We start from the raw sequence: 16,726 nt of genomic DNA, 5'->3' as shown, positions 1-16,726 counted from the left end.
GGCCACTTTTGGAAGGGCTTAGAGGACAAATCCAGAAGATAATTAAACTTAAGCTTGCGTCATTGGCTTAGGAAGCGGCATCTACGTTTGCGGGCAGGACTCCTAAATCTAGGAGTTCTAGGCCGCAAGTCTAGGGTAACTGGGTGGTTGCTACGGAGGGCAGCTTGACGGTTGCTAGGGAGTGAGAAGGGCGGGGCTCGACGCTGGGAAATGTCTAAGCGGCGGGGTGGGGGCGGAGCTAAGAGTGCGGCGGCGCGCTCCTCGCGATCGCAGGAAGTCGCGCTGGGAAAGAAAGGTGCGAGCGGAAGTGACGTCGTCCCGCACACGCGGTCCAGCGTGGTTCGCGCGAGTTTCCTCGGTCCGGTTCGGGAAGTTACGAGCTTTTGTACCCCACGCAGGCCGGGTCCAGCGGTCTGGTACCAGTCCTGTCGGCAAGATGGTGAAGCCCAAGTACAAAGGACGGAGCACTATCAACCTCTCTAATGCCAGCACAAATCCCGGTACGGGCGGCTGGGCTTGCGGAGGGTGGGGCTTTGAGGAAGCTTGGGGTTAGGAACTCCGAGTGGCCTTGCTTGGAGTGACTTCAAGCACTGTGGCCTTTGGGTATGAGAAGGGAGAAGGTGATTTCTTGTTCAGAGGCACTGAAGAGGGCTGAGTCTGGCGCGCCTGTTAAGGGTAGATGCCGGGCACCAGGTCTAAAGCCGGGAAAGGGAACTCTCAGGCCTGGCAGCCTTGGGGAGTCTCCAAGGTGAGACTGGGAAGCTCAGAGTTGGAAGGGGCACTTAAATTTGACCTTTTCTTGTTTTCCTGTGTGTCGGGTGTTGAAGCCCCTCCCCCAGTATAGGTCAGTCTTGAATGAGTACAGCTCAAGGAATTGCTAGAAGTAAGTTAGATAAAGTCAGATAAAAGTGATGTAGACCCATCCAACTGGCCTTTTATACTTGGCCACACTTGCCTGCCACCTTACCTTTGGCGGTTTAAATGAGAAAAGGACTGTAGATTTAGCTCTTGGGGTCGTCCAAGTGCATAGAAAACGTTACAGATAAGTAAATATGGTTGTGTCAGGAAAGATGTTTTTGGAGATGTGTATGAATTTTGAGGTTCCACCACGGAGTGAACAAGATAGCCCTTGTGAGAGTCCTTGCCATTTGGGTTTAGTTAATCAAACATATTAAAATATGGCTTAAAGGTTTTGGTTTTAATTCATGTTTAATATTTTCCCTGGACTGCTGCTAAATTATTCAGTTTGTGTAGACTGGCATCTTACAGTATTAAGCCTGAAAAGGCCCTTAGAGATCATGATGTTATAGGTGAAGAGACTGAGCCAAAATAGGGGAAGTGGCTTCTCACAGTTGACACCTTAGTGAGCAGCAGAGCCGCCAGTCCTGTGGTTTCAGCCTGTTTTCTACCGCATGACTTAAGGAGTAGACAGGCGACTTGATGCTCAGTTGATAGTCACGTCTGACTCTGCAACCCTGTGGACTGTAGCCCACCAGGGAAGGCATCCCCAAATGTGAAGCTAGTATTACTATGCTAGTTTGTCTTTCTCTTTCTCTCTGAGGTGTAAGGCAAAAATTACTGTCTATTTTTCTGTTGAGTAAACTAAGATCAAGCATTAAGAAATTAAGAACCTGGTACATTGGGAACACTTAGGTATCAGAATCGTACAGAACCTTCACAGTGCTTTTCCTGGAGCAGGTACTCAGTATTTGTTCAACTGAGACCCAGACGTAGGCATCTTAGTGGTTAAGAGCAGAGATGGTGATCCAGTGCTTTTGTTCAAATTCTGTCTGTGCCATCTTTGTCTTTGTACAGGATGGCTGCCCACTGTGCCTCAGTTTCTTAACCTGCACAGTGGGGATAATGTGTCCCTCCTTATAGGATTATTGTATGGATTATAAGACGATGCCTCTAACATGGATAGCACAGTGCCATAATAGTGCTCAGAAACATTACCTGTTATCATTTTCAAAACAGTCCTACGGAGGATTCAAGATTAGGTCAGCTTTGTCATACCATGTAGCTTCCAGGAATGATTCTGTTGGAGCAACACATGGAGAAAGTGGAGATTTTGCACTGAGTTGGCAGCTTGCCTACTTGCAATGAACTGGTTGGTGTGCTTAAAGCAATGGCTATAGTTAGACTTGTTGGTTATCAAACAGTGTGCAGACTACTCTTGTGTTTCCTAGATCGAGTGCAGGGAGCAGGAGGTCACAACATGAGGGACCGGGCCACAATTCGACGCCTGAATATGTACAGACAGAAGGAGCGCAGGTGAGCCTGGACACTGTTGTCCCCTCCCTCTTCCCTTCCTGCCCTGGACTTGTAGCTGCACCTGTGAAGCCCTTGATAGTCCCACCCCCACTTTCCCCAAATAGGCATCCCCAAATGTGATACCAAGCCAGCATTGCTATCCTAATTTGTCTTTCTCTTTCTCTCTGAGATGTAAAGCAAGAATTACTGTCTATTTTGCTGTTGATTAAACTAAGATCAAACATTAAGAAATTAAGAAACTGGTACATTAGGAACAGTTATGTGTCAGAATCATACAGAATCTTCCTGATGCTTTGCCTGGAGCAGGCACTCAACATTTGTTCAGCTGAGCGTGTTTTCAAATACTGTTTTATATGATCAACTGTGAATTTTGAGTTAGAGACATGGGTAGTGAGTGGTGAAATAGTGATCATGTCATAGTCCTTACCCTACAGTAGCCCTGTTCCTCACAGCTTTGGCCTCCACAAATCGTGTGTTACATCTCAGGGTAAATGTCCATCAGATAGAAATCTGCTTTTCTTGAACAAAGCATATAGGGCAGTGTCATGAAAGCAGCCAAAAAAGTTGTTTTTTAAGGCCAGACTTTAGATTACCACACTGTGGCACTTGAACACTCATCACAACTCTGAGTTCTGCTGAGGCAGCCTTGACCACAGGGACTTGCTGACTCTGACATTTTGTGAGCTGGTCTTAATTTGTTTGGTAATTGGATTCTTCATCCGTTCTAAAAGATGTGTCTAAAACACAAACGTCAATGAACTCAATCTGCTTTAGTCACCTACTCTGCAGTTTGTTTTAGAATTTTGAGTTCCAGCATAAATCACCCTCTACTCAAAATTCATTTAAACCAGCCTTTAAATGATTATCCTAAAAAGGCTCAAGTATGTGACTTTTTATTTAAAAGCAAACAGTAAACAGATTTTTAAACACGGGCATTAGTTGTTATTCATCGAGCAAAAATCATTACGTGCTCTGTTGCAAGAGGTTAAATGGCTTGGGGCAATCTGTTTTGAATGTCGAAGGACTTTTTGTTTACCAAAATCTGTATTTCATGATCACTTAAAACCAGGAAAGCGGGGTGGGGGGAGGTCCTTTTGTTGGAAAGAGTATTCTGTAAACCGAAATTTGCCCTTGTCTTTTTTCTGTCCTCAACCCAAATCTTTTGTTTCCTTCATTTAGGAACAGCCGTGGTAAAGTGATTAAGCCTCTGCAGTATCAGTCAACGGTGGCTTCTGGCACAGTGGCAAGAGTGGAGCCAAACATTAAGTGGTTTGGTGAGTATGACCCTCTGCTACTTTTGCCCTAGAAAATGTGCACTGTGTGGGAAAGGGTAGAATGTTCAGATGTCTAAAAGGTGTTGGGGTTTTGGGAAACTGTCAAGGACAGTGTGAGAAAGGAATGAGATAAGAAGCCCCTGCCATGGGAAAAATGCAGAGAAAAGTGGTACCGGTGGCTTTCATAAATGGCTTCCTCTTTTGAAAAGAGCTCATCATTGTTCACTGAGAGTGAACCTCTTAGACAGACGAGATCGTCCTTAATGACTAGCATTCACAGACCTCGGAGCGCTCCTGTGTTCCTCTTCTAATTTCTGATCGCCTGGAGAGATGACTGTTTGAGAGGTGCCTTGAGGTGTGTTTGTGCCTTTAGCCTGGAGTTCCTCTGAAACCCTTTATCTCAGTGCAGTTGTATTTGGACTGAGTGACAATGAAAGGACCCCTCGTTAGTCCTTCCTGGGAGCGAGTGGCTGTCTCCAGAGGCAGTGGGGAGGCAGGATTTCTTCCTTTGGAAACCCCACGTTCATCTCCATTGGGGCTCTCAGCCTTTCCCTCAGCTCTGCCAGCTGTGTGGACATGTCAGGTGGCCAGGCCCCATTGTTTGCCTGCTGTTTGAACTATCCTTGACCATCTCGTAACATCTCTGGGTGGGACGGGTATCCCCTAGAAAACTGCAGCACAGGAAAGTGTCCCAGAGAAGAGGCCTTTAGCACGGTGGCAAGGTCCTGTGACTCTAGATCCAGACCTCCTGGTGCAAGTCCTCGTTCTACCCTGTCTGGGACCGTGAGCAAGTTCTTAAGGGTGCTTGTCAGTTTTCCATCTGCAAAATGAAGACAGAAATAGCTCCTGTTTTGTAGGTCTGCTGTGGTAATTGAGTGAGTTAACAGGTGATGTATAAGTGTCTAGAATAGTGCCCAGTAAGTCGTACAGTAGAAGCATTAACTGCTGTCACTGCCGCCATCCCTGCCGGCGCGGTCTTCCCCTGGAGTTTGGCATGTGTGCCGCAATGTGCCTTTTAGTCTCACATTTCCAAGTCTCTCACTTCCAAGGTGTGCTCCGGGAGGTGTTACATAGTTTTATTTTGTTTCCTTGCAGGGCTTGGTTGGTTATTGTAACAGTTCCTTTAAGCTTTCTTAATCAAAACAGGAGCGATGACTCTTAGGAGGTGCTGTGCTGGGATTCTCTGCGTATACTACCTGATCAGCTGTGATTGGCTCCAAATTTCTTTGCCACGTCTAGCCGGAAGTGGGGCATCTGTCAAATCTCAGTTCCATTCAGTGATGTTAATTTTTCAGTTTTGTCCAGTCTGGAAATTGGACTTGGAAAACCACTGAAACCCTTTGTGTGTCTGGGTTGGTGATTTAGTTCGTTGTGTATGAGTGCAAGAGAGGCAGTTTTTGTGTTTTTTGGTTTTTTCCTTTTAAGTTTGAAAATGGCTTTAGGGTAGATGTGTCAGGTGTTTGGGTAAGTGAGGGCAATTTAAAAATCTTGCCTTTCACTGTGTCATTGGGAAGATGGAGGCAAAAGCAATAAGGAGCAATTTATTAAACAGCAACATTCTTTTGTAAAACAGGAAATACACGTGTGATTAAGCAGTCATCATTACAAAAATTTCAAGAGGAAATGGACACAGTCTTGAAGGATCCATACAAAGTTGTCATGAAGCAAAGCAAGTTACCCATGTCTCTTCTCCATGATCGAATCCGGCCTCATGTAAGACAGAGGGTGTCCCTGGCAGACGACACAGATCCCTCTCTACCATATTTAGCTCTTGCTTTTTCTATAGAGAATAGTGCCTGATGCAGTACCGATGCGCTTTCTGAGACTTCTGCTTTCGCTGTTATTAAAGGTCTCACCTTCAGCATGAACCGAATTCTGTCAGAGAGGTTCGATAGCATGGTGGACCAGAGTACAGGCCTGACTTTTAACCTTTTTACTGTGGCCCTTTCTGTGGCCTTGGGTGTCTCTGTGAGCTTTCACTTCCCTAGGTGATTGGATGCAGATGAAAAATCCATTAAGGCTCTTGGCACAAAGCAAGCACTTAGGCCGCCACTTAATTAGAGCTAAATAGATAGATCATGGCTCGGAGAAGGCAATGGCACCCCACTCCAGTACTCTTGCCGGGAAAATCCCATGGATGGAGGAGCCTGGTAAGCTGCAGTCCATGGGCTTGCGAAGAGTCGGACACAACTGAAGCGACTTAGTAGCAGCAGCAGCAGCAGATCATGGCTATCACCAATACCATTTTTTAAAGTTTTTGCAGGCAAACTAGTTTAAGTGGTAATTGCATCAAACTTTGGGGAAATGTAGAATTAGGACTGGGTTGGTAGGAAAGGAGACTTTGGTGTTGAGTACTTTCAGCTTCAGTGAGTTCCTTGAAGAGTCTCGTCCCCGGAAGGAAAGGGTACTTGTCAGATTGGTTGTTAAAATCGATGAAGTTCAAAGTGCAGTAAGGACTGAATCTGGCTCTAGTGGAGTGAGTTTCACAGGGAACCAGAGAAGTGGCCTAAAGCTTGCCTGCACGTTTTTACATGAACTGAATAGTAATTTCCCCAAATATCCATCAGTTACAGCACAGAGCTTCGGTTCCAGCATCAGGAGGGGCAGAAAACATTGACATACATACAAGAATTAAACAGTTCAAAGAGAAGTGTTTACTTGCAGAACAGAATAAAACCCAGGGCCTGGTTATTGCCTCGGGTTTTGTCAATTACGCTTTGTTCTGTGACGGACTAGAAGAATGGCACCTATTAGCGGAGTGACTGTTTTCTGTCAGGGAAACACATGGGTGTAATTCGTGAAACACAGACGAGTTGCCATTTCTCTTGTTCTCTCCGTCTGTTCTCCCTAAAGCCATCTTTTAACAAACTGTTGAGTCCTGTTCATGAGAAGAACAGAGAAGCTCTATTGTGGATTTACTGCTTTGTTGCACATGCCAGTTGTTCGGTGTTTTTAAAATGCAGTGTGTAAAGGTCTGATGGTGTAGATCGGAGGGCCCGTGGCTGCAGCGGCCAGCTTGCATTTTGGTGCAGGTACTCAGAGTAACTGGCGAGTTTCCTGCTCTGGCCTTGACAAACCTTGCGTGTGTTTGTGTGTGCTCAGTCGTTCAGTCATGTCTGACTCTGAGACCCCATGGACTACAGCCCTCCAGGCTCCTCTGTCCATGGGATTTCCCAGGCAAGAATACTGGAGTGGGTTACCATTTCCTTCTACAGGGGATCTTCCCAGCCCAGGGATCAAACTCAAGTCTGTTGCATCTCCTGCATTGGCAAGTGGCTTCTTTGCCCCTGCGCCACCACAGTGTCCACTGCTCAGTATAGAATCTGATTCTGAGATGTGCTGCACAGTGCGGTCAAGGCCCGTGGACAGAGGAGCCTGGCGGACTGGAGTCCATGGAATTGCACAGAGTCGAGCGTGACTGAGCTCACACCCGCACGCACATACGTAGTCAAATCAGATGTACTTTTAACTTTTGCACGTTCACCTGTATGTGCATAATAATTACTGTGTTTCTATAGCAATACTACAGTCAAAATACTGCAGCGTACTTTGTGTATTTTCTTGTACCCTGCATATCACTACATTGTACTTCCTGAGGTATAGGTTTACAGACACAGATCCAGGTATACTGTATTTTATAGGCTAAGAGATTTTCAAGGATAATTTTGGTCATAATTTTCCCAGTGACTTTAGAACCTAGTTTTCATATGAAATGTGACTGTTTTGTGTGGGGATGTTCCCTTGTTGGAGTGTAGTGAGTAAAAGTAAACTAAGAGATGGGTTAGAGACTCTGAGAAAATGATAATATCTGAAGGATCTTTAGGAGTTGGAGGGGATTCTGTTTAGAAGCCATGGGGTTGTTCTGTCTTCTGAATTTCGTAGCTGGTGCTTACAGAGGAGCCTATACTGAGGACAGAAGGTGATTTTGTTTTTTTAAACTTAGAATATTCTCTGCTGGCTATTAACAACATACTGTTATGTGATAGATCCTAACTCGGACTGTGACTTTCATCCTGCTTCAAAAATTCCTCTGCTCGTAGCTCCTTTATAGGCACATCAAATTCTAGTTAGGATCAGGTTCCTCTTATCGCATCTAAACTATTATTTTGGAGTTTTGCTAGATTTTTTCATCTGAAGACTTTCCATGTGCATTTAATAAAAACGTTACCTAAATTAGGGAAAATGTTATCTGAAACTAAAACGCATCTTACAAAACAAGCAGTTCCTTTTAGCCATGAAAGAAATTAACTTCCAGGAAAAAGTTGGCATTTACAGTTGGTTTAAAAAAAAAACACAAATTTGAGTATGATTGTCCTTGACAAAATCTGTGAATTTGGCGAATTTTATGCACTTGTTTGAAAACTTTAAGAGGAAAAGGGGGTTAGAAAAGAGAAGCTAATTTTCAGGATTGTAGCCTTAATTACATTTGACTAAAAGTTTATGATAAATGAAATAAAGCTGAGTTTTGGCAAGTCTTACACACAGCTATTCATATTTGCTTCGATTATTTGTATTTTGTATTTCTCCAAGGAAGCTTACAGAACTTGAAGAAGAGGGGAACAAGTGTGTTTGCTATTTAAATAAGCATTTCTGATGAGAAGTCAGGCTGTATTCATGTTACATATTTTGGTATGGGTTGAGCTTTGTGAAAATGAGAGCAGAAAGCCTTTCCTGGGTAGGTTTTGAACTTTTTGCTTTTTCTCTGTGCTTTGTTTAGCATTACCTATAATTCTCCTTTCTCTTTAGAATGCAAAGGTGCACATCCTTGATACTGAAAGCTTCGAAACAACATTTGGCCCCAAAGCGCAGAGGAAGCGGCCAAATTTACTTGCAAGTGATATGCAGTCACTTATAGAAAATGCAGAAACATCCACTGAGAGCTATGACCAGGGCAAGGATCGTGACTTGGTAGCTGAAGACACTGGTGTGAGGTACTGTTTTGAAGTTGGTGCACATGTCAGCATTTGCTCTTTTGTAAAACAGACATCTTCTATACAGTTATTTACCTGCAAGAAGCTCAGTGACTTATCTCATAGATGGAGTTAGCCTCTTCCCTTATACTAGAAAAATTAGTGAACTTGGTTGGGGCCAGATGGAAGATAATTTAAGGTAGATGATTTACTATTGGCCTCTTAATCCCCCCAAATAAAAATAAGTGACACTTTCTTCGTAATAATAGCAGTATATTCTGTCACAGGCAATTTTAAAAAATATAGTTAAATTGGAAATACAGTAGAAAGAAAAGAAGAACTCCTAATTCCACCACCTCTGTTGTTATTAATATTTTGGTGACTATCAGGATTTCCTTAATCAGAGTCTCTGGGTCACTGAGCGGGGTTCATGGATGGCCTTTGAGGTTTCTGTGACCCTCTGAAGATAATATGGAGAACTTTTATGCATACATAAAAGTAGTGAGGTTTTGTTGTTTTTAGGGAAGAGGAGGGAGAGGAAAAGGATCCATAACTTTCATCATACTTTCATTGGGGTTCATACCCAAAAGGAGATCAAGAATCATTCAAGGATATATGTGTGTGTGTGTGTGTGTGTGTGTGTGTGTGTGTGTATGTATGCGTGCATGCTAAGTTGTGTCTCTGTCCACGGGGATTCTCCAGGCAAGAATACTGGAGTGGGTTGCCATGCCCTTCTCCAGGGGTTCTTCCCAACTCAGGAATTGAACCCACGTCTCTTATGTCTCCAGCACTGGCAGTCAGGTTCTTTACCAGCAGTGCCACCTGGGAAGCATATAAATATATATATATTTATATATATATACACACACACATATATACATATATATACACATACACACACACACATTAGACGTTTCTAATGTGGAGTTTTTACTTATAAATGCAATACTTTAAGACTGTATTTTAACTTGCTTTTAATGTATTTTTCTCAATTAAGAATATATTTCCATGTCAGTACTTAGTCAACAGCAGTATAATGTTTCACGTCAGAGCAGGTTTTTGTCGTGGCCAGTTCCACATTTGGAGATTTATACTATTCAAAGTTTTCCCCTGTGGTAGATGATTGTAGGGTAAAATGTCAGTGTGACTAATTCTCTCTCATCCTGAATTGCCCCCCAAGGATAAATTCTTAGGGGAAAGGACAGTGTCCAAGAGTAGGCAGGGTTTTGATCAGTGGCTGCCCCATTGCCCTCCGGAGAGGGTCTTCCAGTCTGGTGCTCCCGGTGCCCCCTCCCACGTCCCTCAGGCACACTGGTGGAAACGTGCTGTCCCTGCATCAGCGCCACCGCCTCGGTGCTGTCCTCCGCCCATCGCTAACCCTGGACTCCTGGAGGTAAAGTCGAGCCACTTGAGACCAAGCAGGAAGACGCAACGAGTTCATTTTTTCCTAGAGCTTTTTGAACTTTGTATGTTTCTGCTGATTTGAATTTTTTCCACCTCAAAAAGGTACAGTCAGCAATAATGTTAGTTCTCAATCATATCCGACTCTTTGCAACCCCATGGACTGTAGCCCACCAGGCTCCTCTGTCCATGGAATTCTCTAGGCAAAAATACTGGAGTGGATGGCCATTCCCTTCTCCAGGGGGGTCTTCCCCACTCAGGAATTGAACCTGGGTCTCCAGCATTGCAGGCAGATTCTTTACTATCTGAGCCACCAGGGAAGCCCTCAGTCAGCAGTAGGGGAAACATAAAACTATTTTTTTGTGTCAGAGACATTGGGTAAATATCTTTGAGGCTAGTAAACATTCTCAACCTTACCAGCAAAGTTTCACTCTCTTTTGGAGCTGTGGCATGTGAATTACATTTCACGTACTGCTGATTTCCTTTTCATAATTCTCTGTGACAGACTGCCTAAATTGTAGCTGCCTCTTTAAATTTATATATATATATATTTATCATTTATGTTTGCTGCACGGGGTCTTTGTTGCTGCACTTGGCCTTTCTCTGGTGTGGCGAGCGGAGGTGTCTCTGGCTGCGGTGTGCAGGCTTCTCACTGGGGGCTTCTCTCACTGTGGAGAATGGACTAGGGCACGCAGGCTTCAGTAGCTGCAGCTCGTGGGCTCAGTAACTGTCACCTGGGCTTAGTTGCCCACAGCATATGGGATCTTAGTTCCCCGATCAGGGGTTAAACTCACACCCCGTGCTTTGCAGGGCCGATTTGTAACCACTGGACCCCGGGAAGCCCCACCACAGAGCTTTGAGTAGAGCCCCTGTGCTGTACGGAGGAGGTCCTCGTGCAGCTATCTGTCTTATACATAGTAGTGCACACATGTCTCTCCCAATCCCCCAGTTCATCCCACCCCCCTTTCCCCACTTGGTAACCATAAGTTTGTTTTCTGCATCTGTGACTCTGTTTCTGCTTTGCAAATAAATTCATGTGTACCATTTTTCTAGATTCTAACACAAGCAATACTACACAATATTTATCTCTTTCTATCTTACTTCAGTCTGTATGACAGTCTCTGGGTACATCCACATCTCTGCATATGGCACTATTGTGTTCCTTTTTATGGCTGAGTAGTAGTCCATTGTATATATGTACCACATCTTCTTTATCTGTTTCTCTGTCAGTGGACATGGAGGTTGCTTCCACATCCTGGCTATTGTGGATAGTGCTGCATTGAATACTGAGGTTCATCCCTCCTTTTGAATTACGATTTTCTCTAGACATATATTTTCTCTGTTTTTAGTTTTTTACGGAACCCACATACTGTTCTCCATAGTGGCTGTATCAATTTACGTTTCCATGAACAGTGTCGGAGAGGTCCTTTTTCTCAAACCCTCTCCAGCATTTATTTTTTGTAAACTTGTTGATGATGGCCATTCTGACTGGTGTGAGATATACCTCATTGTAGTTAGGATTTGCATTTCTCTAGTCATTACCAATGTTGATAACAACTAGTCTTGATACCCTATTGCCTGAGCACATGATTGATTTTTCCTTAAAATATCCTTTTAATCGTTATAGTGCATCAGTTGCTCACTTTGGTTGCTTTCTTATTTAGAAATGAAGCCCAAGAAGAGATATTTAAAAAGGGACAGTCTAAAAGAATATGGGGTGAGCTCTACAAGGTAAGACTTTAAATTTTCTCTCATTGAGTGGTTCCTTTGGCCTTCATAATCTTATGTGAGAAAACAGACTTGGCCCCACTGATGCTCTGTCCATCCATCCATCCTCTCTCCATGGAGAAACCAGGATGGATATGGCTTTGCACATACTACTGTTGTTCTAGATAACTGCGTTTTTCTTTATTACTAACATAATAGTAACAGCCCAAATTACATGGATTCATATATTCTCTGTTCATATTGATATTTCTTTGGATTGCCTGCTAAAATGATATTCCTACTGAGATTTATTATACAGGTTAGAGCTGCATGAAAATTTTTAAATTCCTTAGTCCAGCCCTCTTGTTTTGCAGACGAGAACGCAGGTCTGGAAAGCTTGAGTACCTTCCCCAGCTCACCCGGGTAGTTAGTGCAGGGGGCTTTGTGTCTCCTGAGTCCTGGTCCAGTGCTGTTCAACTAGCTGAGCTGAATTTGAGTAATGTTCTCAGTAAAAAAAAATCTTCCAAGTAGAGTCACGTAATTAAACGGTAACATAATGAAACTAGTACCATGAAGGCAAACGCAATTTTTTAGTTTTTGGTAAAATACATAACACTTATAACATGGAAACTTAGAGGTTTAAGAAGTAAATGATTCTACTCACTGTTGCATAGCAGTCGTGAAATAGACTGGTTTCATCCAAGCCAGTTCTGCTTGAAATTTTGACAAGTTTCAGATACCCACAGGATGAAAAGCACTTTTTAGAATACTGACTACTGGGTTTTGCGATTGGCTACAACCTGCCCTCCTTGTAAGACTGTTGAGAGGTTATCCGTGTTGTTGCTTTATTTTTCCCAGGTTCCCTTAAATGCCTTCTGGCTTTCATTTTGCCTTTGTACTACTGTAGCAAATCACTTTTGCTTCTTTGAATTTGCAGGTGATAGATTCATCAGATGTTGTGGTTCAAGTTCTTGATGCTAGAGATCCAATGGGTACACGTTCCCCTCACATTGAGACTTACCTGAAAAAAGAGAAACCCTGGAAACATCTCATTTTTGTTCTTAACAAATGTGACCTTGTTCCAACCTGGGCAACGGTAAGTACAGCTGCTAATGCGGAACAGATAACCAAGGCCACGTGGCTCGTTATCCATGAATAAGTAGGCAGCGTGATCAGTAGGATTTGGGGCAGCAGATAAAGTGTTGCACTGTTGAGGTTGTGGTCACTGAGGTGTCTTCACTGAGAGCAAAGCTCAAATGGGCTTCATTGATGATGGGCAGTTACCTTTGATCCCTGATGGTTGGCAGTGGCACAGCTGCAGTGCCCACAGGAGGACTGGTGTGGGCCCTTTAGAAGGTGCGGCAGCTGCAGCCCCTGGCCCATTTCACATTATGTTAGGTTAATTGCATTTAGTAACAGTGAAGGCATTTTGGGAATACTGTTTTGTGTTTATAAGGCAAAAAACAGCATCAACTGTCATACTTGAAAAAATATTTCAAAGAAGTACAGCTAGCATTTTCCTTGGACAGCTGTGTATGTGAAGCACTGTCCTGCCATTCGCTCTCTGGTTCTTCCTGTGCTGTAAATAAACAACTTCCAATTTACCAGCTTCTTTTCTTGTCTCCCTTTAGAAACGATGGGTTGCCGTCCTCTCCCAGGATTACCCGACGCTTGCTTTCCACGCGAGTCTTACTAACCCCTTTGGCAAAGGAGCGTTTATTCAGCTTCTGCGGCAGTTTGGAAAGGTATCGAAACCTGGCCTGCCCCTCCTGGAGTTGGAAGGCTGTGGGTTAGTGTGAGAATTTCTCTTCCCAGAGTGCATCTCACCTCCCACATCTTCTCGGTAGTGAGAATGGTGTGTTCTGGAGATGTAAACACTCACAGAGCCTCAGGGGATCCTCAGATGCTCTCTAGCTCAGCCTGTACCCCCTTCCCCGACGAACATCGCTTTGCTTTCTGCCATGTCCCTGGAGTCGAATGGTCCACCCTCTGCTCGGGTTGATGACCTGCCCCCTCCTAACACTCTCTCCACTCTGGGCTCCTGGGCCATGCATTCTCTCCCCTCTGCCTAGAAGGGACCCTGCTGGACTCCAGCCTCTGATCCCTGGTCAGATACTAGTTCCTCAGGGAGGCCCTGAAAGCAGACCTTCTTGAAATTTCCTGTTCTGCACCTGTGACTCTGTATTCATGAGTTCAGTTCATCTTATCTGGCTTCTAACAAGGATACATGACCTCTGTCCTACCCTTCCCTGCTTCCCAGAAGAAATTCATGGCTGTTACTTCTGGCATTTTCTTCCATGTTTTTGTACACGCTTATGAGTTTGTTTCTTCATTCCCCACCCTGCTCAGTTTTACGCGTTTGTTAAGCTCCTGCTATGGAAAGTCAGAGTAAGGTTTCTTACCCCGTCCTCTCTCCCCACTTCCTGTGTCCTTGTACGGCATTTGGTTAAACTACTATTTGCTCAGTGTTTACAGTATTATGACCGAAGTGTCAGTCCCTGCTGATCCACGATGCTATGATTATAATTCCTTTCTAATAGGACCTTCAGTTTTATCTGGTGTTAAGTAGCTCTGCTTTCTCACTGACGTGTCACCAAATCCTTGATAGCGTGGGAACTTTCAGAGTGTCCAGCACCTCCCGTCCAGGTGGGGCCACATCCCAAACTGCTGCCGGGTCTTCCTGGGGTCTTTCACCATCATCAGAATTCATATGGCTGTTTCCTGTGTTGACTCCCTTGTTCATTGAATCTCTTTTCTTTCTTGGTTTACTCCTTCCTTTTGATGGAATGTGTTTTCCAAAAGCTTTCTGAGGAAGAGTACTTCGGGGAACATTTTTTTGAGACCTTGCCTTCTGCAAATTTCTTCATTCTACCCTCACACCATTTGTTCTTAGAATGTTGAAGGTACCACATTGAATCTTCTTTGGTTTTTTTTTTTGGCCTTGCCACGTGGCTTGTGGGGTTTTAGTTCCCCGACCAGGGAGCAAACCCATGCCCCCTGCAGTGGATGTGCAGAGTTATAACCACTGCACTGCCAGGGAAGTCCCAATTGTTGAATTTTCTTTGCTTCAGTACATTTATGACATTTTGTCCAATTTTCTGGGCAGTTACCTTGATTCGGTCATTTAGCTGTTCTATCATGAAATGTTTTGCCTCTCACTTTTAATGTTTAACTTCCGAAAGCTCTTATTTAACTCCGAGTTGCCCTCCCCGCTTTAACAGCCTGTTTTTGTTTCACGGGTTCACTGGCTTCTCTGTCTGAGGACGATGAGTATAGTGGTGTTGGGGAATTGTCCTCCACATTTTCCTACATTGATGCTGTCTCTTCCAGGTTGCTGTTTTCCTGTCTTTTCTACTAGAGTCACACGTGCAGTGTCTGCTTATTCTTGGTTCTCCATGTTTAAGAGTGAGCCACCAAAAAAAAAAGGCTATAGAAGCTTTATGCAGGGGGTAGGCTTGTTGAGAGGCTTTACCGTAGGGTGACTGGGAAGAAACCAGAATTTCGTTGGAGGACACTCTAGATGTTGCTCTCTGTAGGTCTATTCTTATTATTTTAGCTGCCCCATGCAGCATGCAGAATCTTAGATCCCTGACCAGGGATCAGACCTGTGCCCCTTGCAGTGGAAGTGCTGAGCCCTAACCACTGACTCATCAGGGAAGTCCCCGTCTGTAGATCTTACTCCTGGACCTGTGAGTTTCCCTAGAAGGGAGTCTTCCTGTCTCCAGCTCGGGGGTGTGTGGACTTGGTTGCCAGGATTCTAGGAGTGCAGTGGGAGTAGGGGCCTGGAGTTGCCCTATTCAGTATTTAGACGTTGAACACTTGCTTTCAGCAACTGTCATGTCTAAATCTAGGGTCCTTGTCAGGCCTGAAAATTAGGAATATTTTCAGACATACAGGGTTCCAAAACAGTTATTGTCTCCTAAGCCTCCGGGGCAGAGAAGTTGGGACGCCTGTGCTGGGCAGGGGAAGGAGAGGTGTGACTATCTGTACAGACAGTCCACTGGTCAGTCCTCTGGATTTGAGTCCCAGCCTTAGAGAGGACTGTACTGCCCGTTCCCAAGGCCTGTATTCCTGCATTTTGCAGTGTATTTGATGCATTTTTAGTTTTTCTACCTTTGCAGCCACGTAGCTTTCGTATTTTGTAGTGGGTCAAGTTAGATACTGCTTTTTAACTGGTAATATTCTGTTAACATCACACATTAGTTTGTTTTGTCTCATCTCTAGCTCATGCTTCCGTTTTATGTGTTTGGCTCTCTGGGGACCAGGCGTAGGGGTGGAGGGGATGTGAATTCACACTGCTGTTGGCTCTGTGGGTGTGAGGGTGTGTGTGTGAATTCTCACTGCTGTGGTTCCAGGGGGTTTGTGGAGGGAGTGAGGCAATCATGGATGTTCAGTCCTCTGTCTCTAGTCAGAAGCCCCCATTGATTTGTAGACTCTACTTGAGCTCTGCCTCCTTGAGGCTCTCACCCAGCTATCTAGCTTTTGAGACTGCCTTTCTTTTCTTTTGCCGTTTGTCTTTGGCAGTGAAAATGCAAAATGTGGTGTGCAGAGAAGAGGAGGGGTGGGTCGTAGGATTGGTACATCTGCTGAGGTTCTCCTCCCTTAAGACATGTATCAGTGGACAGCATTCTTCTACACTGATGGCTGACGAGCTGTTTCTTTCTTTGTTTCTCAGCCTACATACTTTCAACCTTAGAACATTCAAGAATAGTCTCACGTGAGTGACTGAGGCGCTGACTCACCTCTGATTTATTAATGAGGATGTGTATGCAGCCCACTCAGAATAGGCTGGTGGTGCATGTCTGGGCTTTAAATCAAGTCGCATCGGTAGTTTTGTACTGTATTCTTCATGGCAGCAAAGTAACACAACCTGTTTGTCCCAAGACACTCACTCCAGGTGTGTGTGGTGTGTATTCTTTTCTTTGAACAGTTGCACACTGACAAGAAGCAGATCAGCGTGGGGTTCATTGGCTATCCAAACGTTGGCAAGAGCTCTGTGATAAACACACTGCGCTCCAAGAAGGTCTGCAACGTGGCCCCCATCGCAGGTGAAACAAAGGTACATCTGGCTCGAGGGGCCTTATTTACTCTGACTTATTTCCCACGGAGGGTGGTAATTCAGGACATGGAGATGTCTGTCTGCCTCTCTCGGATGAAGAT

The 16,726-nt window shown here is 44.5% G+C and overlaps 1 protein-coding gene across 3 annotated transcripts in view; it reads left to right on the top strand.

Moving 5' to 3' along the window:
* Window positions 1-299: 299 nt before the first annotated feature.
* GNL2 (G protein nucleolar 2) overlaps window positions 300-16,726 on the top strand; it is a 24,271-nt gene continuing 7,844 nt past the window's right edge. For 2 of the 3 annotated variants that reach the window (XM_086394229.1, XM_086394231.1), the window contains exons 1-9: window positions 300-500; window positions 2,190-2,274; window positions 3,454-3,548; window positions 5,122-5,261; window positions 8,295-8,479; window positions 11,524-11,590; window positions 12,504-12,662; window positions 13,198-13,311; window positions 16,497-16,625. In XM_086394229.1, coding sequence (XP_086250355.1) covers window positions 437-500; window positions 2,190-2,274; window positions 3,454-3,548; window positions 5,122-5,261; window positions 8,295-8,479; window positions 11,524-11,590; window positions 12,504-12,662; window positions 13,198-13,311; window positions 16,497-16,625 — 1,038 coding nt within the window. In that variant the 5' untranslated portion in view covers window positions 300-436. The remainder of the gene's footprint in view (window positions 501-2,189; window positions 2,275-3,453; window positions 3,549-5,121; window positions 5,262-8,294; window positions 8,480-11,523; window positions 11,591-12,503; window positions 12,663-13,197; window positions 13,312-16,496; window positions 16,626-16,726) is intronic. The other variant, XM_086394230.1, reaches the window with a different exon arrangement.

Source organism: Bos grunniens, chromosome 3, assembly GCF_055505025.1.
Source record: "Bos grunniens cultivar Pamir isolate PY7600 chromosome 3, Bosgru_T2T1.0, whole genome shotgun sequence".
In the NCBI taxonomy this organism is placed as follows: Eukaryota; Metazoa; Chordata; class Mammalia; order Artiodactyla; family Bovidae; genus Bos; species Bos grunniens.
The sequence above is the reverse complement of the archived record's forward strand: the minus strand, read 5'-3'. Positions and strand labels throughout refer to the sequence as shown.